Source organism: Bombus affinis, chromosome 14, assembly GCF_024516045.1.
Source record: "Bombus affinis isolate iyBomAffi1 chromosome 14, iyBomAffi1.2, whole genome shotgun sequence".
In the NCBI taxonomy this organism is placed as follows: domain Eukaryota; kingdom Metazoa; phylum Arthropoda; class Insecta; order Hymenoptera; family Apidae; genus Bombus; species Bombus affinis.
This window is the reverse complement of record NC_066357.1, coordinates 8,605,246-8,630,953: the sequence shown is the minus strand read 5'-3', so window position 1 is coordinate 8,630,953 and position 25,708 is coordinate 8,605,246. Positions and strand designations below refer to the sequence as shown.

Genomic DNA, 25,708 nt, shown 5'->3' with positions numbered 1-25,708 from the left:
CGGTTTCTTTATTAACGTCGCGAGGGCACGCGACTTTTCTAAAAGTAAAGAAGAGGAAGAAATATGCGGAGAAGACCTGTAATACTCGTCAGAGAAATCAAATTTTATTGAATTTATCGTGCCATACAAGTGCGTTATTTACGCATAACTCTTATTAGAGATAAAAGAGGAAGATCCAGTTTCGGGAAACTTCACGCTTTAATTCCAGTCTTGGAGATGATCCAATCGCTGAAGGCAGCAACCTCTGTGTGAACACCAGGGTAGCCAGGTCTGGCGCAACCGTAACCCCAGGACACTAGGCCAGCCAAACGTCCACCAATAGTCATGGGGCCGCCAGAGTCCCCTTGGCAAGCGTCCTTTCCTCCTTCTGGTATCGCCGCGCAGATTTGTCCCTCGGGCAACCCTCCGTATGATTTGTAGGCTTCGTTACAGGAGCTCTTCGATACGATAGGTACATCGACAGTTTTAAGGATCTCGGCAGTGCTACCGCCTTCTCTCGTCGCACCCCATCCGGTGATTGTCGCGGTGATTCCCACGGCGGATTCTTCGTTTTGTTTGAAGATCTTGATAGGATTACGCGTTTTGTCCAACGTGAAAGGATTTGAAACTCGTAGCACGGCTACGTCGTTCCTTGGTACTCCGCGCCAATTCGTCGTATAGTTCTCATGGACGATTATTTCAGCTACCTTGTGTGTGCTTCCGCCGATGGATTTGGTCGCCGTTCCGGCTTTCACGGTGATCCATTCGGGTGGATAAGACATGCAGTGAGCAGCTGTTATCACCCATTTGTCCGAAATGATGCTACCGCCGCAGAAGCTTAAGCCGGAACTTTGAAGGGACACTTGGTGCGGTACGTCCTCGATCCTTGCGTTCGTTCCACCGATGATTTGCCCGGTTGGAAATAGGGAGTTCAAGATCGGTCTTTGCAGCGGCGGGGTCGCTGGTGAAATAATAATTTTATCTTCGGTTTAAAGCATACGGGAAACGATTAAAATGATTTATGCAGGTTCACGCTTTTATGAACGCGATTAAAGAAACGGTAGGTAGATCGCGGATATTTATATATACGCGGCACTTATATTTTTATGAGCACGGTTAAAGGAGTGTATTTTAAATACGTTTAACGAATAGCCTGGGATTTTATAAATAGCCGAATTAAGTAGAAAAGCGTCCGGGTGTTATAAGAAGCGTTCATTTTGTAGATTTTTAATATCTTTGTCAAAGGCTTGAAGGACTTTATCAAATATTTTCAGTTGAAATGTTGTACATAAGTGTTGTAAGCAGCAGAAAGTGATCGAGTCAAGCATCGCAAAGTCTATCAAACGTTTCGGCAAATAACGAGTTATTAAATATCTTAAGTTACAATTTTTTTAGATGAATTTAGCTAGCGAAAAGCGAATGGGTATCGTTGAGAATAAAGAACTTACCTGTCGCGGCAGCCAACAAGGCGAGTAAACTCAATTGTGTGAACATCTTGCTTGCCAAGGAGTTGCAATGTTTGTCTGCCTTTCTACAAAATTTGCGGTGTATTTATATGAAAATGAATCACAAACAATAAATATATCGAACAAAGGGTATTATACGTGGCATCGATAAGAACAAGAACCAGAATTCCTAAAGCCGTCGTACTTTACGTGGATTTGGTACGAAATTAGCCGTATCGATAAAAGTTTATCGTTTTGACGGTAAGCTTTCTTCATAATTTTTTGATTTCGTTTTACCTGTTTACGTTTAATTTATGCTTTTTCATCAAAAAGGTATAATAACGCATGCATATGCTGATGTATACATATTCGTTATAAATTATTATGGGCCGTGGACGTGTATTTTTACATCTCTATTAGCATAACAAAGAAAGTGGTAAATTTATTAAAATTTATTTATTTTATTTATTTAAATTCGACACTTTTCCTATCCTATTCGCTATGTAACAAGTATTTTAAATTTATAATATAAAAATGATGGCATAAACATCTGTGGTCTATTAACAAATATATCTTGGTATTCATAGAACTCTAATCTAAATCCTGATAAAAATTTTGAGATTAATTTGATAAAAATGGTTCCAAGTCCGTTCAAAATCTAAATCTGTTTTTAGTCGTTTATAGACAGCGTTGTTCATAATAGCGATAGAGTAAGACGCAGTAGATACAGGCAAGAAGAAAATCTAATTTTATTATAGCAGCACGAGATTATCGTTATAATATCGAATACAAAGACAACATACGGGACAAAGGTGATAATTGGATTTTTGCTGATTTTTTTGTTTTATTTCGATGTCGCTTTTAATTAATTGCTAATATAGTTAAAACGAAAAAATATGCTTTTATGTTATACGTTTCATAAGGATACGTCAGTTTAAAAATAAACGAATCCTTTGTAAATGACCAAAGGTATGTTTAATATCACGATAATCGACAGTTTTGAAAAATTCACTACGATATAAAAATACAGATTTAATTTTACTAGCAAGTAGAATTACGTTTTAAAATTATTTATCACATTCTTCGTTTATGATCCTTACGCGGATTCTTCGTAGTTTAACATTTCAAACGAGATAGTAACAGTTAAATGTTTTAATAATTTCTTAACGATATTATAAATTTATGCAAATTTTCACGTAATGATCAATGAAATAAATAGAGATCAAATTAATCGAAATTAATACTTTCTGTCATAGATACGATCTATGCACGAACATTATACTTAATCTCTAAATGGAAATCGCTATATAAATTATTGGTTTTGTCGCGTGAGCGATATTAAAATCGCGACAGTTACATTGATACTTAATCCTGATATGACTTTACGCGTAATACGATGAAGATTCTAAAAGCTTGAGTAGCAATCTTATCGTAGATCGTCTGGATTGACTGTATATTTTAATTTGTAAGATGTAACGATTAGAGGCCGACTAACCGATTAAGTCGACTATCCGGCCACTTTTCCAGGCGATGACTAGCCGGCAAGATTGATCGGCCTTAGATTTTTATTTACTCATAGCTTGATACAGCGTAGAAATAAAAATATAATGTCCTTTCTTTACTGTCATTAGTTTAATTTGAATATTTTTTAATATATAGTAATGTAGTATACTTATTTATAGGTATCTAACATAATTGTTACGTTAAGAAATAAAAAATAATTTGTTTTTATTGAAATAAATTAAATAAGTTACCCAATTAAGGATTGTATATAACTTAATTATTGTAAAATAATAATTAGGGACTAGGTAACGTTATTTCTTAATTTTATCATAACAAAAATCTTCAAGACATTCAAACGAAAAAACAACACGTAATAAACTAAATATAACAAACAATGATAAAAATATTTCTCTTTGGATTAGCAATATTAAACAATCATTTTCTTCTTGCCTGATAAGCAGAGACGAGTAGTCGGCCGACTAGTCAGCTTCTTAGAAGCAGATTAATCGGTTAGTCGGCTAGTCGGCCAAAAGCCTAGTCGGTTGGTCGGCCAAAAGCCTGGTCGGTTAGTCGGCCAGAACCATAGTCGGTTAGTTGGCTAAAACCCTAGTCGGCATAACTCTTCATTTGATTTGACTGTTTCTACGTGTTAAAGGAAGAAAGTGTCATTTACACACATTATGTTTGTCGAAAACAAATTTATGAAATTTCCATATAGATTGAATCTTCAGATTGATCTAACATTTTATCAATATAACCACCACGATAGTTAGTATTTCAATACAGTTGATACAATTTTAAGAAATTTCGTAGGTTAACACACCTGATATATTAGGTCGTCCGAAAAGTTTCTTTCGTTTTATAAGGAAATAATGGATGCACAACATTTTTCGTTTTATATTATTTTATCGAATTACGTACGATCTATTTTGTTCTATCAAAATAAAGATCCCAACGTTCGACAGATTAGGTTTCACGTTTGTATAAAGATGCATCGTTGTAAAAGACTGGTCTGTAAAAGAAAGACACTTTTCGGACAACCTAATAATATTTATCGGCTCCTCTATTCTGAATGTTCAAGTATTTTCACCAGTCATTGTATCTGCTCCATTGTTCGGCTCGAATAAAAGCAAGCAAGGTTAAAATAATAAAACAACATTTGTTTTCTGTACAGTCGCTATTTACATGACTGATGGATATTATTACAAAATTTACTCTCCGTTACATATGAAATTCCGTTTAATTTCCGCGCGTTAATAACAAGTTTTGAAAAAGATAAATAGAGAGAAAAAAAGTTTTCCACGAATCTGTATCATTTGTTCTTAAATTTGCACGTTCATGTATACCGTATCTACAGTATATCGCGACTAGAATCGTTATTAACATAACCTGTGCATCGATTCGTCGAGTATTTTTTTAAATTCAGTCGTTCGTCAGTTAAATACGAGCGTGTTGTTTGATCCATGAGCCATAGTGGGAAACGTCGGTGTAAACGCCTGGATACTTAGGAGTTCCGCAGCCCATACCCCAAGAGACGATTCCCACGAGTTTGCCATTGACAACAAAGGGGCCACCAGAGTCACCTTGGCAAGAGTCTTTGCCTCCCTTCGCAACTCCAGCGCAAATTTCCCATTGAGGAATTCCTCCGACCTCCCTGTACGCTTCGTTGCACGACGGTCTCGAGATTATAGGAACCGAAACCTTGCGGAGACGCAGCGGAAGCTGACCGGTTTCGGTGGTACCCCAACCGGTGATCAATCCGTATTTGTTAACAAGAGCATCGGGGCTTCCTTGATACAGCGATATAGGTTTCCTGGCGTTGTTGAATTGGAACGCGTCAGAGTCTACCACACGAAGCAGGGCGACATCGTTCGATGGGATACCGTGACGATCGCTGCCATAGTTTTCATGTCTGATCACTTGCTGAACTCGGTGCACCGAACCACCGGAATTGACGTTGGTCGAGCCGGAACGTATGAGGTAGCCGCTGGCTGGAAAATCGGTGCAATGTCCAGCGGTTACCACCCAGTTCTTGGAGATTATGCTACCTCCGCAGAAGTGGCGACCATTGTGTTGCAAGCTTACTTGGTACGGCGCTGCCTCGATGGTCGTTTCCTCGCCACCAACGATGCGACCGTCCATTCGCTGGACGAAGTGGTGCACCGTCTGGTTTGTTATCGGGTTCGCTGAAACACGGAGACAGAGAGCTTTGGTGAGACTATAAGGAGCTGTGTAATTGATCTTTGTCGATGGAAGAGCTCGTGACAAGTGTGATCCCTATTGAGAAGAGGAGTAGAAAAATCTTATCGCACAATTTTTGTGAGTATCTGTAAGCTGTAAGGCGCTGTAACTGCAACGCGACAGAATTATATTTAATTAAATCGTCAAGTTTCGAAGTTCGTGGCAAAAGTCTTTATGGATTAATTTTCGATCGCGTATACGTGAGAAATTTGTAAGTGCAAAAATTCATACAGCGTGCATAATATGCGGAGAGTATAAATATCCAAATTATAGCATTCGTTACATCATTTAATCGAACTCATAAAAATATACAGTTTGTCGTTATTATTCGTCGATTTACTAACATTATTAATTCGCAAATTATTGCGCAAGAGTCGCGAAATAGTCGATTGTTTTAGTTGACTTATAAAGTAAAGGATTAAACAAAGTAAAATTCCTTGGTATTTTATTACAGTAAATGTAACAGGTAGATGTCCTAATACTAGCGTACATGTTAACTTACCGGCCACTAGGGCAACAAAAGCGAGGAGGGCGGTGAGCCTGAGCATCTTGAGAGTTACTTCCACCTTGGTCGATGACAGAGTTTGATGTGTGATACAGAATCGATATCCGTCGGGTTTTTATAGTGAAAATCAGTGGCTTTTAAAATAGACTATCGCACACTCTCGAAACTAATCTGAAATCTTTTTCTTGAATCGTCCGATGAGCTTATCTCGAATCACTTTTTCGTTCGATATTAATAGATTTCTGCGCTGCAGAGCAGGTCAAGAGACGCGCAGTTAAACTATTATCGATGGCTTTTAATCTAGTTTTCGAGAGAGCTATCGATCAATCGATGCTAAGGCTCAATTATTACGCACGTGTCACTAGGCGAGTTCGAAACGTCATCACGGTCTTTCCGTTTCAATTCGAGTTCCTCCCTTCGCTTCTCGATTAATTTTCAATTTGTCGAAATCTGCCGATCAAATCTGATCATCTTACCACTTCCAAATATTTCGCTTATTACTTTTCTTTATCGATTAATTGTATCTCACTGGACGTTCGTTCGAGTGGGGGAAAAAATTATCATCGTGTTTAGATAACCGTAATTTTTCGCAATTATTTTTACGTTCCGACGTTTCTAATCAACTTTGTCGCGTTTCCTCCAATTTCGCACAATAATTGCAAATCCTCGGCGTAAAGTTCTAACGAAACGCCGAGTCGATAAGAATTCCATCTCAAACTCGAAAAGCTCTTTTCAATGATAGAAAAATACCATCTGGTTGATAACGACCCCGAAAAGGGTTTAAGCCGTTTCCAGGTTGTGACAGATTTCATTGACGCGTGAAATTTTATAACTCGTCCCTGCGTGTCAATCCTTTATCCTTCTTTACTGACCTACATTGATAAAAATAAAGCAAAGTACACGCCAGGAAAATCCCAACGATAGTAGTGGATAGTTGCGGTTTAATGACCTGCTACTTGCTACTTGCTATTTGGTGCTCACCGTGTTACTATCATCGACATCGTGTTCCTCTTAAACGATCATTTACGAATTAATACTATCAGCAAATTGCTAAGCGGCATTTCCTATATTATACGTTTCCTAATTCTTCTTACGATCAGCCCACGATAATCACACGATTCCATAATTTGTAACATTTTCTTGCAAAATTTCATTCTATTCGTTACGAAACTTATCATTGTCTTTTTCCTAGAAAAATGTATTAACGACGATAATTTCTGATTTGTTGTTTGTAAAATTTCGATAACGATATTAGTTCGTTCGAACTAAAGACAGTCCTGATACCTTTAAAAAGATAAAACGCGTCCGTTCTTTTTACATGAGCTTCGATGCTTTGCCTTCTACGTAAGCATTGCACAGTGTTGATGAATATGGAGGGGGTCGATATAGTTCAATCGATAGTGAGGAATTGGAACATGTAGAGAAGGAGTAGCTCTTTCGAGGCGTCTGTAATATAATATATCGCACGATATTCGTTGGACTGAAATCAAGCCGGTTTAATATTTCATCTTCCTAGCGTATGTATTCTGAATGTTGAACGGCTGCATGTACACGTACACGATCGGAAAATAGAACGGTAACGATTCGATAGTGTACACGTTGACGCGCGACATACATACACGATTCGAAGGTTGTACAAAGTGGAAAATATCGAAGTTTTAACCGCGGTGGTGAGTGTCGCGTGTTGTCGAGCGATGATGAACGATGCGTGAAATCGCCAGGGTTTCTTAAGCCGAATAGCTTAAAGTAGCACTAACTGCTATAGACAGTCAATCGCCGTCAAAGTTATTCTTTTTGCTTTAAATCACTTTCTGTAACGTCACCACAGTATCGTTTAATTCCTGGCCTCCTTAAGTCCCTATACTCTTGGTCATAAATGCATGTAACTTGGTTTTCTAAATAAACTTATACGGACAAACTAATGTCGTAATGTAGTCTGGATCGATAAATATTTTAGTATCGACTTGGTATTAACTTATCGTTAAATTATTGTTTATTCGACTTGTATCATTAAGCAAAGTACCGTGTCTGCGTATACGAGACAATGGGCTCACTGGCAACGATCTGTCGCCGTATTCATTCAGGACATTCAGTTTATATTTTATAATAGCGCGTTTGACGACACGGCTGCAGCATGATTTTGTTGTTGTTAGGAAAAGGAAGAAATCGAACTTTCGATTGATACGAGCGAGAGCGATAAATTGTGGCGCATTGCCTCGCGGCGCAGACACGGTACTTTGATTCTCGTGAAAATTGAATGCTATATATTTTGCAATTTCTCCTGTATAATTCAACTTTGAAGTTTGCGGACGCGCAAAACGATAAAAAAGCTCGTAAAAGGTGTTGAAAAAAATCCCTATTTCACTCACAGTTTATATTTCTTACTCTAGAGAAATAAATGTTAATAGAATGCCGGCTGCTGTATTTAATTTTGCTTCAGAATTGTAAGAATGAAGCATTCGTTATAATATTTATAAAGAACGATACAAATTTCTGTTTGGCCTCTATTTCTCTACTCGTTGCCAGAAAAATTTCAATTTCTACAAAACGTCCGCATCTTAGAGCGTATTCTATCGTGATGGAATTTCGAATTGGCATTTGACGAATTTTTCTATGAATTTTCTTCCTTATCTTGCACGACACCCAGCGTTCTTCCATGTAATCTATGTCCCGAGGAGGGAAATGGAACGAGTATTTTCTGTTGATGACGATACTCGAAAATACGTTTTCTCTTTCTCTCTCTCTCTCTCTCTCTCTCTTTCTGTTTCTTTCTCGCTTCCGCAGTAAGCTCGCTGACATTTTTACATTTTTTACGAGTAACAACGTTGCTTGGCCAGCTAAGAGGATGAAACTCTGCAACAGCTATATAAATAATAAATATCCTCTTACGTATTACGCCGAGGAATAATCCTACCGTCTTCTTTACCTTCTTCGTGCCTTCTACGGTTCAAATCGGAACAAAACTTCATTATTTCCTTCACCTTGAATACCCAATATCTTTAATTATCCTGCGTTCGTTCTCCGTTAATTAAGGAATTAATTGCGCCATATCGCTGTGTGTATTCGCAATTTCGCGAAGGATGTTTGTCGAACTTGCAGACTGGCTTGTCGAACGAAGATCGTCAACATTGACACGAACTCTCTTGGCAATACCAAACTCGAATCTCTGTGAAAACGTGCATTTTACCGAACATATCGAGCATCGTCTCTAGCAAAAGAGAAGCAAGCCAGGTTCTTCCTGTAAACTTGACTCTACTAGTTCGTCCCAATAAACTGTATCTATCAGATAACTGTAGAAAAGTGAAGGAACTCGTCCTTTAGCAAATCAGATGTGGCTAACATTACGAAATCTGTTACGAAAAAAGTTACACTGAATATAAAATATTGTACAAGTTGGTTCGTCTGGCAAAATGTTCCGGGTAACCGATGAGTTCGGATAATAGAGAAACACTTGCAACCCCAACCAACCGCTGCTACGAGTCTCGATAATAGAGGTTGACGTTCGGATAACCGATGTTGAGCAACATTTCTCACGGAAACTGTGTTAAATTATATATCAGCTTGGACAAAACACAACGACTTCTGGGTACGCGTTAAAACCGAATAACTGAAAGTACTCACGAGCGTAGTTCGGGTAATAAAGGCTCAGGTACGAGTTCATATAACCGACAGTAAACAAAAATTGGCTCGTTCGCTGTTGGGATAAACGAACTTCGACTGTATCTCATTTTTCCATACTTACGTCTCGGAAGGTTTCGTCTTGAAATTTTTCATTGGCGCGTTAAGAAATATAGTTTGCTATGTATGAAGAGAACGATCATTTTTCCCTGGAAAGAAGACGCACGAACAACTGCATCGCGTTTACGCGAGATATGCGGAACTCATCTTAAAATTCTAAATATTTGGGTAGACACGAAGACGATTGGTTCTATTCCAAGAAATAGGTCATCGTTGCTGCAGCATAGGTAAAATACAAGCGAAAATTATTATCACGTACCGTCGGTTATCGCGAACAAAAGAACGAACCGTTAGTTTGCTAGCACATTAACACGTGTACCAAGTCGTTATAATTCAAGATTCTTTGCCTCAGGTTCTATTAATCGCTCGCGTAAAGTTGCAGATACGTTTGGCAATGTATCAAAGCTTTTCTTCGATTCAGAATTCCCATTCTCAAACTTTCGTAGGTGTTTGCATACTTGGTACACTTTGTTGTTTAACCAAATGATCGTTTCTCGATTTTTAATCAAAGATCGTTTCGATTAAAAATCGCTCCAACACGTTTATACATATTGAACAGACGCGGCTTCGAGACATTTAACTACATTGAACCCAGGTGTCTATATGAGACGAATTTTCATTCAGCTACAGTTATTGTACAGTAAAAGTATATTTCCTTTCACATTAATCGATAACAACTATTTTTGTCGACAATATTTATGAAGTATACAGATTGTAGGGTTTAAGGGATTTTTTTGGGAAATATTTCATCCGCCATTCTTGTAGCATTTCCAATAATCTCACAAAATAATGCTTGAAACAAAGATTAGTCAGCCTCGAATTGCCTTGAATTTGCAATAAAAAACTTTTTGAAAAATTGACTTTTTCAATAAAAAGTTACCTTGATTTTTGCAGATGGCACTGTGTATTTTTTGATTTGATAGGGTTGCAGCTGACCCCGAGACGGATTCAACGATTTACTGTATTACGACCTATGAATACGTAATTTAGTTGAAATAAAATTATTTTTCATGTTAACGTTTCTAATTGCAAAAAGATCGTGCGAAGGCGATAGAGTAGCGTGTCGTTGAATTCGTCTTGGCGTCAGCTACAACCCTATCAAGTCAAAAATACACAGTGCCATGTGCAAAAATCAAGGTGACTTTTTATTGAAGAAGCAAATTTTTGAAAAATTCTTTTTATTGCTGTTTGTAGCCAAGTTTCGAGTTTGTTTAACTTTTGCTTGAAACATCTCTTTGTGAGATTGTTGGAAATGTCACGAAAATGCTGCATACTCTTAATCTTCGCAGCCTGTATACCCGAGATAAAAAATCAATATACAAAATTAGCAACCTACTTTCTCTATTGACGATAACGTGGAATCGTCGAATATTTCTTAAGGAGCGTCGTTCAGACGATCAATATTATTGTCAATATTTAAGGTTCTCAACATTATTGTACATAAGAGATCCTCTAGACAATTAGTATACACATATTATCGGTACAATGTTAAGAACTTTAAATATTGACAATAATATTAATCACTCGAACGCTACTTTGCACGCTAATGGGACTTTATCCCGTAAATTAAATACACGAATAGGTAATTTAAGTTGCAAACTGTTCCATATTGTATCGTAAGATAGGATGAAATGATATTTCATCGTCGTCGGTAGAATTTTCTTTCTTTCAACTTCGAAACGCTGTTATAAGAACCTCGGCTATGTTGGTTCAGCAGTAAATGTTTGAATTAATCTTGAGCGATACTGTTGTCTCTTGTACATTGCTCGTCGTAAAACCATGACTCGGTTCGTCAACTATTCAGGGTTGTGTGTACAGGAAATTCTCTGAAGCAGGCAATTCAGTTAAAAATAAACCACCTGTTTTTCACTGAAAAAATATTTTCTAACACATTTGATCTGCCATTTGTTCGTTTTTTTTTCTTTCGCGAATGATATTTCATTCGTTTGTTTCATTCATTTCTCATATTCTCGTATACCTCTCCATTCATAAGTATGGAAATGGAAAATAAGAAAAGGCAGAAAATACAACGTTCATTATTATGAATTACCAATGTAGAGTTTATCTAATGTTGCCCTCTTTACTTAGACTGTCCTACCTAAAGCTTTTCCATTTTCTAAGATACGTTGGAATTTTCCAGTGAAACGTTTGCAGAAATTCGAAGCAATTATTTTTCGATCAAGATAACCATTTACGAGAGAGAAATTCAAGGATGAAATTTCATTTCGATTTTTAACCATCCAGTTTACTCGCGAAGGGTAGAAAGCACAGAATTGTGAGCATCGATACATCGTAGAGAAACTTCTTTCTACGTATTCGAAATCTTGACGACTGTTTAATATTTGACCATTTAGGTTAATTACCGTGTTTTTTATGAGATATGCAGATAACCCGATGCACTAGAATCTTCCTTATCAGAAATAACAGGGAGACAAAAGCTTTCGGATAATAGAAAAATCTCTTTCCTCATATGAAATTTTATTTAGTCATATACAGATTAGAATCGATCGCTAGATTCTTGAAATATTTACGAATCGCGTATTATTTTGCATTCCAAGTCACATAATTTCTTCGGGATAAATAACTGCATAGAGTTTGATTAGAGTTCTTTTTGTACTTCGTACCGTCGAAACTTTTTTCCCAATGTCACGAATGCTTCATCATTTCATCATTATTTTCGTTTGTTGTTTCCATTTTTCTCCATTTTTATAAAATCGTCGTTATTATCGTCTTTATCGCGATGATAGCATTTTATTATATCAGTATATCTAAGGTTTTTCTATAGTTAAACGTTCTATTACCTAGATATCTGAGGGATCTATACGCGCTTTAGATAAGTTTCAATATCATGTTTTTTAATATCTCTGATTTTTCAACATCATGTATCTTTACCAATTTTGCCATTATTATAACCATTTTTGTGTCTTACGCGTAATTATACGATAAACTACACTCCAAGTGGATATCCTCTATCTGTTTTATTCGACGTACGTCTGGAATTCCCGAAAGATTGTGAAATTTTTTACACGACGAACCATTGACAGTAGCCATTTCGAGTACCTCCCGCGAAGATAAGCTGTTGCGGATTCCTGTAACACGAAAGTGGGTGGCTATAAACCTGAAACAGAGTCGAGTAGGATACGCGTTTGCGTGGACTTTTTACATTTTTACTTTTGCGTCCCCTGTCCATTTCCGAAGTGGGTGCTGTGTATTATGAAACGGCCTGTATATTACGCGTTTGTATTAATCATTCAGTGAACGAAGAAGGAGAATGACCCGAGTGGCGATTCTGACAAACGTATCGTTCCCTTTCATGGCTATTACGCGTAACGCGACACGTAAAACGATGGGATGAATAGAATTTCCGTAGGATTAACGGCGAAGTTTGTATCGGTTTTTAAAGCTGCTCGTTTAAAAGTTAAGCTCACGTTGTAGGTGGGTTCTGTATGGAAAATGTTGCAGCAACAACCATCGGGGGTAAAGCGCGGATTTTCTCGGCGTTCGCCTCGATTGTGAGAGAAGTTTTATCGAGAGCCTGTCACAGGCTGCCAGTGACGAGTCAGGCCATTCTACTGTGTTTCCGCTCTATCAATGGCACAGCTGGATTTCGTTTCCGCTTGTCGAGCGTGCACCCATTGCAACTGAGACGCGAATAAAATTAGCGGTGTCAGGACTGAAATCCCTAAAGCTAACGAAATAACCAGCTCGATATACAAATTTCATTTCAGACTACAGAACGACGTGCGTCTTGACAATGTGACAAGTAGGATATACAGAGTAATGATGGCGCAATCGACGAAAGAGTAATTCTATGTGAAATATATACAAAATAAGCGAACAAAAATAAGCTGGCAGGTAGTGGAAACGGCTATCCACCGAGTTTCGTCAAATACGTATTTTTATAATACAGATTCTAAATATTAATACGAATCGAGTACACGTAACACTGGGGTATCGTTGTTGCTGCATAGTATCTAGTAGACTTTTGCGATAAATATTCTACATATCCTGTCTTAACATTCTTCTTAGCCTGCATTGTGTTGTTGCAGCTAACGGGAGTAAGTACTATTTGTGTCATCAGAGTAGGCAGCGTGTAGGTAGCTTGAACAGGTAGCGAGAAGAAGCACTGAATGAAATTATCGATCTATTATATCCAAGGGATGACTCGCATAATGTCAGAATTTCGATGCTCACGAGAACGTATGAACGCACCAACTACTAATAGTTTGATTAAACTTCGATCGTACCTACCTCCACTTACCACTACTGCTACTACCACTTACTGTCCATTTATTTTTGTCCGCGGCTCTACTTGACAAATTTTAACAAACTCGATTTCCTCGAGAACGAGACGTCGTGCGAAAAATCCTTCTTTTGTATCTTCGACCTGTTTCTTCACGCAGAATCGCTTCCTTGTCGACTATACGATACCGTGATCGGTGGAACCCGCTGGATTTCAGATTGAAAATCTGAACGCAAGCTTTGCGAACGCGAACGCTGGAGGAATCGGATCCAAGGGAAGGCGACAGAAGGAACGGATCGTTCGTATTGTTCGCCGAGTGTGGAAGAAGAGAAAGAGAACGTAAGTCGAACACGGTATTATGGCTCGACCTCGGTTGACCCGAAATGAAAGCTAAGAGGAGGGGGTGGGAGAGAGCTTGATTCTCTGTCTACCCTGTGACGTCAGAGGGTGGAAAAGCGAAAGAGTAGGAGAGGGAGAAGGTTGCTGCGTATAACGGTATCGAAGACTGACCGACCCCATTTACCACCGCTTTTAGTTCCCACTTTGGCCCAGGAGTATTAGCCTCCATGATTCTCGTGAAAGGATACAGAGAAATACTCGAAAGCTATTAGGTTCAAGAGCTTTTCGTCTAAATAAATCATTGCATTATCCTTATTTTCATCGAGTTTCAGACTACCACCTAGCTTTTAATCGGAATTAACCTTTACACGTACCATTGCAATCGGAATGTTCAATTAATACGTAATTAGCGTGTGACGTTCATTCTGCCACGCTGATCAAATACAATAGCCGGCAAAGGTATTTGAATATTTATACAAACAATTTCTCAATTTATTATGCGTACAGTACAAAGCACTTTGTACAATACGCGACACGGTACGATTATCACGAACACATTGCTAAAGTTTGAAACAAATTTCGAAACTAAATACACAAGTATATACGTAGCGCGTTACATATGTATAGAATGATTGGTGAAAGTAATTGAACGTTTATCGCAGAAGATGTTTAAATGAAATTTTGCTAATAAAACAAATTGCGGAAAATTAAAAAAAAGTCTACCAATGAAATTTCAAAATGTTTTCTATAATAACGCGCATAACACGATCGTACGAGTTTCTGTACGTTTCAAATACCGTCGTGAGCCGTCACGTTAACAAACAAACAACTGGTAAGCGCACGCAGAATGACACGATACCTCGCGATCATATATTTCCTATCGTGAAAGATTGACTTTCGTTTGTATCAGAGGTTGTTCAAGAATACCAAGCGTAAATAATTAGCAGGCGATGAAGGAATTGATATTCAGATGGAAGATCAGCCTCGTTATTTAATTACCAATGCCGGTACAGCCGTGCCAAGTCTTGTTGGGATCGGCGCGAGTCTCTGTGTTGTGAGTTATTTTAAGAATGTACGAAGGACACTCAGCTAAATCACGAAAATACTGTTTACGGGGTCAAGGCCGCCCATTTAATATGCATCTCGTTCATTTATAATAACTGCAAATTTTAACCTTTTGCACGCAGTAAAGTTTCTCGAAGCAAGTATCGGAGTTTCTCGGAGCCAGTACGAGGCTAAGCTATCTAAACATTGGCTTGTTAAAAAATGAATATTACTGCTCGTAAAACGGCTGAACGTTCCCGTCGAAACGTAGTTTTCATCCTGGTGAATTGTAATTTTTACGTGATCGTAACTTCTTGCACGAGAACTAAGAGGAAAAAGGATTTAACGAGATTGTCCGAGAAATTGTTCGATATATCGGATTGTTCTGAAACTTCGTAATCAAATTTCGGAAACATTTGAAGGTATTAACAACAGTCAATGTATCGTTAAAAGATATATGCACCTTTTCTACCGATAAGCTTTAGTTATTTTCTGAACAGCCTCGTGGTCTCCTCTTGTGAAAACACTTTCCAAGCAACGTAATACAATTTTCGACGCTTCCTTCGCTCTCGATTAATCGATGACATAGTAGAGCTGTTCGGTTTTGGCGTTGAAATTTCTAACAGGCTACGATCTTTCATGCAATTTACTCGGAGGTTGCGTTATCGTTACGCGTTAATCGATGCTGCACGTGCAAAACGAGAACACGTTTAGGATTATAATCATGATTACAACTCGCTTGCTCCGTATAATAATGCTATCGCCCTGGTTACCAATTGCTCCATTAATTATAGCGTTCAGTAACGGTGTTTCGAGCGTGCACTCGGTGAAATTCCGTCGTTGCGATTAAACGAAACAAGATTTTTATTATCAGCGTGAAATGAAAAATTTGAACGATTGTGTTGCTTGTGTTCTCGTGTCGTCGGACAGGTGTAAGCAATACGTGATTGTAACATGTAATTGGAAATTATTATCGTTTGTTAATTTAGTTTATCTGCGAAGATGAGTACTCGCGTACGTTTAATGAACGAATTAATCAGATATATCTAGCGATAAGTTTGATGAGTTGATACGCTTGACGCGATTGCGAAACTGTGGCGTGCGAGGATTCTTTTTCATTTGGCCGATCTGCGCGACATTTCGACGCAGACGATTCGTGCAAATGAATCGACAGAGTGACGATTATCTGATTGTTATTCATAACGATGATACCATTACGTTATTCGTAATCGTTGATCGGGATATTTATAGGGAAAAATATCGTTGTTATTATACGTAACTTGCGTCCATGGAAGTTTGCAGTTTCCATTTATAACATTCATCTATAGTGGCTATGGTCGTAATTTCTAAATGTTCGATCATTAAAAAAATAACGAAAACGTTTTAGCCCATTCTGTCCATTGAATTTTACAACTCACGTTTATAGCATTCGCCTATAGTGACCGTCATTAATTTCTAAATGTTTGTTCATTAAAGGAATAATGAAAATATTTTATCGCTATCTTCGGTAAACTTCGGGCATGGTTTACAATCAATTTATACAGCAACGTTATATTTACTGCAAGATTGATAGCCTATTTATAATGAATGAAGAGGCAAAATTTACGTAGCATTTTGATATAAATAAGATAAAAGTTAATCTAAAGAAAACTTCAACTGGTCGAGATTAAGTTGAAAACGCGTACAACTGTACCGGTAAAGAACAACGGACTTCGATATAGCTTATAGTGCGTATTGTATTTCGATCACATCGGCATTTTTGAAATTGGATATGTCAATTCTTTTGGAAGCATTACCTCGATTCGTAAATCGAATATTTTTGCGATACGTTCTAAAAAATAGTATTTGTTCGATTTACAGCAACGTACAGCGTAAACGAGAAAAGTCTTGATAAGTGGAAACGTGATTTAAATTAAACGTAATTCAGTTTGTAATTATCGTTGCGTCGAATAAAAATTTAAACATCCTCCAAAAGTGTATTTTTACATCCCACATTATAGGAAAAAAGTAATCAAATTTTCTATAATACAATGAAATTTCCGAGCAAGCGGTTTTCCACTCATACTTTCGCCACTGTGCGAACAAAATTTTCTCGTTCGTGCAAATACGCATCGGTCCAGAACGCTGGTTAAATTCTGACGAAAGATAAAGACAGTTTCGAGCCTCTTTTGCACAATGTTTGATAAAACAAAGATGTCCTACATATTACACGTAGGATATGCAATTGTCCCACTTTACAGAAATACGGCATAAGCTTTAAGACATAAGACAGAGGAGGGTAGGAAACTACGAGTAGACAATTATGGGGATAATGGGACGTATCTCCGCCCTATAGTGTCATCTCGTAATGTCTGCTTTTTAACGGGATAGTCGTTTTTGAAGAAGCACGTAAAATGGTAGAGCAGGGCTTCTTCAAGCGGGTTATTAACCCCATTTTCTTTCTCTATAGTCAACTTGCTCCTTATTACACTAAATTGCCACTCGTACACGATGTCGAAGTTTCGCTTTTCGTTTCTTATAGCGTGATCGTAAAATTGGCCAATAGTAGAAATTTACAAGCTTCAGAGACCGAGACTCTTAATTTGAGCTACGGTAGTCGACAAAAGCAAGCTTAGATATGAACGGTAAGAAGAGCTGCGTAATTTTACAGAGGAAAATTTTTTCGTTTAATTGCAAGTTTAAGGTCGCATGAAATTTCCAACTTTATCAGCGACCATAACGTGAAGAGTCAACGTGACAGACGTTCGACCTATACTAAGTGGTAAAAGCCTACATATATCGTTCGGGAAAGCTGGAACTTCTTCTTCGCAAGAGTCTTCCTTTTCTGTAGCGTGTTTAGCGAATTTGGTAAGTCGTGCACCGAAACAAGATCGTATCTGACAAGAGCAGCGAATAGATACAATGGTCGAAATTTCCATCGTCGTCAAAACGGAATAATTAGATAAAATTTTGTCAAATGATAAAAACTTCGACCATTGTACACGATACACATACTTCGGAATAGATGGCTATCAACAACATGGTGTAAAATATCTAATACAAAAGTTATACTGACACGCGCATATAGGCAAGTAAGTTGCTCAGCTAACTATATACTTTCTTTCGCTTTGCTATTCTATTTTAAAGCACTCGCATAAGTAGACTACGGTCTCTTTTGCATTTATTTAAAAAAAGGTGGGAATGTGACATATCGTGCTTTCTACCCTGGGGTATTCGATTGATTTAAAAGGCTGACGTAGGTGCCTGCATGCGTGTACAGCGCGTATAACCCCTGCTGCAGTTAGATCAATTAGCGACCCTACTTAACACTTTACTTTACGACCTACCTATATCGTTTCCACCTGGTGCACATTTAGTTGAACGTGCTCTATTCAGAAAACCTTGGCCTACATGCAGCGAGTTCGTATATCGTAATCGTTCAATGACCAGAAAGCATTAGAAATCGTTTGGAATGATCAACGATGCGTATGAATGGCTTGTAAAAGTCTTTGTAAAAATATTAGGCTAGGCTGATTGAAAATGCCTGTGGAAGCTAGTCCGACTGGCACGGATAGATACCACTGTGTCATGGTTTTGCCGAAGGTCAGGCCATTCCGTATATTCGAATCTTTCATCTATTTCATCGATTTTACCGAATATCTCTTCTTTACGTTCGTTTATTCCGCTAATATTTCTACAGCATAAATTACCGGTTTTACAAGTGTTTACGACATCCACTGGTTTCGTTTGAAATATGACAATTAATTCAAGGTATCAGGGGGACGATCAATCGATCAGAATCTTTTGTTCATGATCGCGACGAGCGTGGCGAATAATCGTTGAAACTATTTGCAGTTATATGATTACGTTAACCATCGTAGTTTTCTACCCTAAGTTTGTGTTTGAAGCGAATTGCACGAAAGATTCCGAAACATCTGTTCCGAGTCCGAATTACTAACGTAAAACAATGTATAATATACGTGAAATCGAATATCTACAAGTACAATAACGATACGAATCTGAGAATTGTTGGAAACAGCGATCGAAAGACGCGACGAATGTAGATTAAAAAATACCTAATTTTCTTACACGGAACCGATAAGATTACCATTCTTATGCATTAAACAATGTTTCAAACGAGATAATAATTGCTAAACTTTTTCACGATTGCCAAGTGATTTTTCAGGTTTACACGAGTTTTTGTAAACGTAGCAGCGATTAGTTGAGTTGGATTATTACGTCGGAAGGAATTGTAAAACGAGCGACTGAGGTGAAGTGCGAAGAACGAGAATAGTTAGAGATGCTCTAGGTACAAGAATATCTTCGGATCTCTTGGTTACGGTATCGGTTCGTGCAATCGAGTGGGCACTTGTCAGGGATGGAAGGTCCTCTCGATAAAATATATGCGAAAGAACGAGCCTTAAGCACAACACGAAGGTCCAACGGTCCATAAATTACAAAGCGTTCGAGCTTGGTCCCTTAACAAGAAAGAATCTTCTTTTTACGCTTTCCACGCTAAATTCCGTGTTAATTAAAGCGGTGAGGAAGCGGTGGCTACATCTACGTAATATGGTATCTTTTAACCCATTAAGAACCAAAGTTGCGTTAAAGCTATATTTCATTTATAATTACTTCGTAGCTAATTTACACTGGATTCTCACGCGTTAAATTCTATTAAATTCTCATTACATTACTTCTATTGTATTATAATTTTATATTTTTTCGCTACTATCTCTTTCTCCATATACATCCAGATAGGTAGAATTTGAAGAAATTTTAGGAAATCCAGGTGTTTTTATATTATATCGCTGCAATAAATTATTCTTTTTCAAATGACGGAAATTCTATTGCTAGAAATCGCGTACGTTTGTTGTACTTTGTCAACAAAATAAGTTGCTTCGTGTACTTTTTCTTTTTAATAATGTTGCATTTTCCCTACATTTACACAATTATTTCATTGCACGATGCTTAATGGAATATTATTGGACGCGCAGCGTTGATCGACGTCAGATCGCTTTTAAGCTTACAGGTTTCGTGAATGGATGTGGTTATGCTTGTTATATGTATATCTTTCAGCCAAAACACTCGATAAAAAGCGTGAATGATTATTGATTACCGAAAGATAATTAAATTGGATTTCATTAGGCTAAAAATTGATGTGTCACTAAAATCGCAATTACAGAATTTATCGATCGGTCGAATCGTTTTAACTTGATAAGATTTCAATAAGACTCGGCTATATCGGGAATAAGTCGATCTCGATGAAATCTAGCGGTCTCCAGGGCCTCTTTACCGTATATTTGATGTTTTCTTCGATATCGTAATTCAATCCCGCGCTATCGGAGACGGACATTGATATTCAGTCAAAATAAATAATTTATATCCGTTTAGAATTAGAACGTGGATCGTTTAACTCGTGAATTATTGGCTGGACATTGATCTCCTTTTTATAAACGAAAAGAACGCTCGGTACTTTAACGTAATCTGAATTTTCTCAATTAAATTTATTTGCATCGTCGACCGTCGATATTATTCGCCTACTTTTCAACGAAGCGTGGATCGTAAAGCTGCACGGTCCTAAAAGATTTTATCTTTTTCTGTACTTAACTAGACAATTTCCTGTTCCCTTGACTTCTCCGATTGTTACACGAAATTAAAACTCGATTAAAATGCCATAACGGTATCTCTCTTTTTCAGAGGGATAATCTTAATGATAAATTACATAGGAAGTAATTGCGCTGCTGAATAATTTTCGTTGCGAATATAATTGTACCTTAAACGATATTTCACGTGATCAGCCATAATCATAATATGCACGGAATATTGGCTCGAACCTTATCAGTTTTCCAGAGGTTCTTAGTTAGATCGTTGAAGATTGCAGTGAAAAACGCGACGGCCGCGACACGTGAACCTAAAGTCGGTCGAATTTTTCTTCCACTTATTCCCCTTTTCATACGATCACCATCGACACCATGTATCGCAATCTATAAAACGAAAGAGAGTCGCGAAACAAAGTTGAAAATCGATAGATCGAAATTAGATTAAACGTGTATTTATATCCGTGTAACACGTACATAGCTATATGTATCCAAGGTTCCCTGGGGCAAATCCGTCGCATCATTTTCCAGACGCATGGCTCCCACTTTCACTCGAATCGAGAATTGAATTTCATCATCGATCGCTCGTTATCGTCACGTGTTCTCAGATCGTAGCTTGCGCGTTGCTCGTGTTTGCTTATGATCTTGTGTTGGTTCGATAAATTTTTTAGCGGATCTAGAGAGCGGGTCGGGATAATCGCGAGAACCGTTGGCTACCGTCGCTATCAGAACGCGATTGATCAAAAAATAATCGAGCCAAGCAAGTCGGTGGAAGAACCGCGCGCGGAACTTAATAGAGGTAAGTCGAGCAGTGGACAATTGGCATCGTGGGTAGACAGCTCGTACACCCGACTGTTATGGCCTACTGTTCTAAAATTAGCTTAGAAATGGAATTTCGATGGAAAACAATGTCGAAGCGAAAAGAGACCTAGTGGATCCTGCTGATGGGGAAAGCTAGCTAGGGTCGAACAGGTGCGATCGTTCTCACGATTAAATTGCTTCTTCCGTTCGGTTTGATCAATGTCGTAGATCATGGTTCCTACTTTTTCTAATATACGTTATCGTTCGAAAGATTCTATCGTTTATATTTCATTAAACTGTCTTTACATTCAAATTATAGAGAGCTCCAGCTGGAGCTATTGGCTCGGCAACTAAGTGGTTGCGGATTTTGTCAATACCACCTAATGACAAAATCCGCAATCACTTAGTTGCCAACCTAATAGATATATAAATCGAGATTCTGAGAATTTCAATTTGCTCGTGTATTTCAACTTTTAAAAGTCTCCCTTTAGTTACGTTAATCATCCGGCAGTTCTCTCTCAATGTTCGCTCGAGATGTCTTAGACGAATGTCTTGGAATAATAATTTGTTTCACACTAATCGATACCTCGCAACTCGTCGTTGAATTAATTGTTTTAACCGTGTGCTAGATTATTCCAACTCCTTACAGTCAGAAGATAGATCTATTTGGTAAAGCTTAGTCTCTTTAAAACACTCGTTGGAACGTATACTTAAATTTATTTTTATATTTATATTTATATCTTTAACCTATATATATATATATATGTTAATTGTAACCTTCTCCTACTTTCTTATCTTATACGCCAAAGGGTTTATTATTATTTTCCATCTAAATAAATAAGTATATAAATAAATAAATAATTAAGTTCCATAATTAAGTAACGTTATTCTCTGTCGCAGGATACAATGGATTTTTTTTACGACAATAAGGCACGATATTGTTTTATTTAAAAGAAACAATGAATTAACTAACATCATTCTAATACTCAACGACCACTCGTACAAAATAAATCGATTTTTGCAAGCCGGTACGCTACTAATAAGCTCTTTATCTCTTTATTTTAAATTTTGAATTGTGTCAGTGATTATGAAAGTCGTATATTTTTTTGTTTCGAGATACATACAGTTTTGCGTTTGGCGAACTTTACGTGAACTGAATTCTTTTTAACGACTCAACCACCAACTCGATCCAACGATTCAATTTCTACCATCTTGAGGACATTGTCTCCGCTTGTAACGTAAAAAGATGTAACACAAAGTACAAGTGATAGACTCATTTCTTGAGTTAGCTTGGCATTAGCTTATTATTAGCGCTGCATTTAGTAAGTGATTTAAATTTGCAGTCTGTTGCAAAAAGGTAATAGGTACAGCCTCTAATTATTAATTAATACACTTTGTTCCTTTGTATTATTCTTTGTACTATTGTTGTTGTTAATAATACAATTATTAATTCGTACACTTTGGTCAGGCTCAAATATTATTACTAGAAATCGAACAAAGTGTAGCTATTACCAAGGACAAACAGATGGAACAATTAATACATAATAAAATAATTAGAGTAAAGAGTAGGGCTTTCGTCGTGGGATTGTTCGGAAAGATCGATTAACTGTGCGACACTGACGAGAATCGCGTGCTTAGAACGTCGAAGTAGATCGAGAACAGAACTTTATGCGACAGCGACAGAAAGACGTCGAGGTTAATTGGTAGTTTTCAGAGACTCGGAAAAGTCGCGTATCGAGCTTGTTCGTATCGAGAGCTCACCGGACTCGCAAAGTTCATGAATACAAGACGAAGAATTCCATCGAAGGAGTTGCTAAAGCCGATTGAAATCGAGTTTGCGTTACAAATATGATTTCAAAGGTTTCCGGCGCGTGTCTCCCACAGTTTCTACGTTTTCAAGGCATTTCTAAGGTATTGCGTAAGGTCGTAAATCATAACGTTCTAAGCTCAAGGTACATTATTTCCATCCTTATAATTTTCCTTGTTCTTTTTATCGATGCGAGCCTGTAGTTTCCGAGTAGCTAAGAAAGCGGCGAGCGGAACGCTCGTGTCGAAGAACACGCGAAACACGCGTCCGTAATCATACAGATTCAAATTTTGGCAAATTTTTGGCCAAACAGATTCGTATTAACAGTAGAAATGTCGTATCTTCTCCTAAATTAATTTACGCGCCGAAGAACGGTATTTTGAGGACGAAAAGCGAGAGTAACACGGTACGACTAGTCGCAGCACGTTATTTAAAATTCTTTAAAATATCGTCCCTGGAACGTAAGATAAAGAGTCTACCCAGTTGGAAAGTTTTGCACATCGTTAACAACTTTGTGAGAAGTTGCATGCTCTACTCTGCTGTTTTATACACACTTCGATCAAATGCTTTTCAAATCAGCATGAATAAGAAAAACATGGAACATTTTGTTTTCCAGTGAAAACTCCGTTGCTACTGGCCGACGGAACACAGAGTCGTCGCGCGATAAAAAGTCGCGTTATATTCTTCAACTTTAGTACACTCGAAAATGCTCGAGTTTGCTCGCCTTTGGACGGTTGTTCACGCGAACGATATTCGTGTCGTAAGCGTGTACGTGTGCATCGTGTGACGAGGAAACGGTGCCAAGGTACAAAACTGTCGCATAGTGCGTATGCATAGCGTTAGTATTTCTACTAACACACATACGTCTCTGTCTATCTACGTATTTCTACCACCGATATTCCTACGATACGTTGATATATTATAAACAGACGATAGGGAATCGTATTTTAAAAGAATTGATTTGAAACATTTACAGAGCTTGAAAACTTAATGGCATCGATCTACACGGAACGTCCACAGTCTAGACGAATGCTTTTTCATAACATTATTCTCGTTATTACGGAAAAGGGACACATATACAAAAATAGCATGCTCGATCGATGACGATTCTCCTTTCCATCGCATAATTTCATCGACCCTTGTAACGCATTGCTTGTAACAATTTCGTATTATTCATCCCTGAATCTATCGTACAATACGTTAATTAAATTTACGACAGTTGGAGAACGCTTATTATACTTTCTCTTTTTCTTTCCTTTCACATAATAAGTATACCGCATTCGCTGATCTTCGCGGTTTCAACTATAGTGTTTGCAGCAGTAGAGTAGGCAAATGTAAATCGCAGGCAAGGCGGCAAACTTCGAGTCGTCTATAAGTAGTAATCATTTCAATTTCTTCCATGGAAAAGTTGCAGAGCTATGTTTACGTTTATTACGCTACTTGTACAGTTTTCATAGAAATAACCATGCAAGTTACTTTATATTCGACACGTTAACCTTATTTCCCAGCTGGTCGACACGAACCAATTGGATGTTCTAAAACGCGCGTAACTGGTTTACACGCGACTAGCGCGAAGGGAAACGGTAGACTCTCGCAGAAAAAGAGATAATACTTTCCTCATAATGTACATGGCTCGCGAAAGCACTTATTCGAACGCTTATAGAAATGTTTACATATACGGTATGTGCGTCATATACGACGTCATGTACGACAAAGTATTCATGGCACTGCAGAATCGCGGCGACTACAAAAAGTATTTGCAGTGATTGCAACGGCGCCAACTACGAAATAGAATATGAAAGGAGCGACTCACGCCACATGTAAATTCGTAATATCATCAATGTTATCAAATATAGCCGGCGGAATTAGGTTGTCCGAAAAGTGTCTTTCTTTTACAGGCACGTCTTTTACAACGACGCATCTTTATACAAACGTGAAATCTAATCGCTCTAAGTCGAGCGTTGTAATCTTTATCTTGATAAAACAAAGTGGATCAATTCGATAGAACAATATAAAACGGAAAATGTGCATCCACTATTTCCTTATAAAACGAAAGAAACTTTCTAGACGACCTAATACTATCGCAAGAATAAATATGTGTAACTGAAAGTGAGTGGAGTCTTTAAACATCCATTAAAATGATTTTCAAAGTAGAGTACATTTCCTTTGATATCTTTCGACGCTTTCATGGAGATTCCTTTGCGCAAAGTATTTCCTGCTATAACTTCTTAACTATGGAAAATAAAAAGAAGAAAAACGATGCCTCGGGTAGAAGTCTTCAAGTTCGATAACATCTGTCCGAAGATGAAAACGTTTAACTAAAGAACTCACCACTACGTCGTCTTATCGTCCTGAAATGTTAGCCCGTCTGTACCGTTCAAGCGTCTGAAAATTTCAAGTCGATGGCTTCGGCGGAAACAACAGCTTCAACGCTTCGTCCGTCCCAGCCTCCATATACGTATATAATATACGCGTATAAAATCGGTT

The 25,708-nt window shown here is 37.8% G+C and overlaps 2 protein-coding genes across 28 annotated transcripts in view; one reads left to right on the top strand and one right to left on the bottom strand.

Moving 5' to 3' along the window:
* LOC126924516 (glutamate-gated chloride channel) overlaps window positions 1-25,708 on the top strand; it is a 91,754-nt gene that overhangs the window by 6,478 nt on the left and 59,568 nt on the right. The window contains exon 1 of one of the 27 annotated variants that reach the window (XM_050739079.1): window positions 12,538-13,993. The exons of the other annotated variants lie outside the window; for them this stretch is intronic. The gene's annotated coding sequence lies outside the window, so the exon portion shown is untranslated. Of the gene's footprint in view, window positions 1-12,537; window positions 13,994-25,708 lie in introns of those variants that run through there. 27 annotated transcript variants of the gene reach the window in all.
* On the bottom strand, window positions 83-5,812 carry LOC126924503 (prostasin-like). Its single transcript, XM_050739047.1, has 4 exons — window positions 5,671-5,812; window positions 4,368-5,113; window positions 1,428-1,518; window positions 83-940 (listed from the first exon to the last, which is right to left on the bottom strand). The coding sequence occupies exons 1-4, from the start codon at window positions 5,714-5,716 to the stop codon at window positions 192-194; spliced, it is 1,632 nt and encodes a 543-aa protein (XP_050595004.1). The 5' UTR covers window positions 5,717-5,812; the 3' UTR covers window positions 83-191.

Bases quoted from the DNA above. Each gene is read 5' to 3' on its own strand.
- LOC126924503 (XM_050739047.1), bottom strand. From the start codon at position 5,716: ATGCTCAGGCTCACCGCCCTCCTCGCTTTTGTTGCCCTAGTGGCCG. The intron at 5,114-5,670 runs GTAAGTTAACAT...TCCGTGTTTCAG, and splicing joins TTTTGTTGCCCTAGTGGCCG to CGAACCCGATAACAAACCAG. The intron at 1,519-4,367 runs TAACTGACGAAC...ATACACCGCAAA, and splicing joins TCAAACAACACGCTCGTATT to TTTTGTAGAAAGGCAGACAA.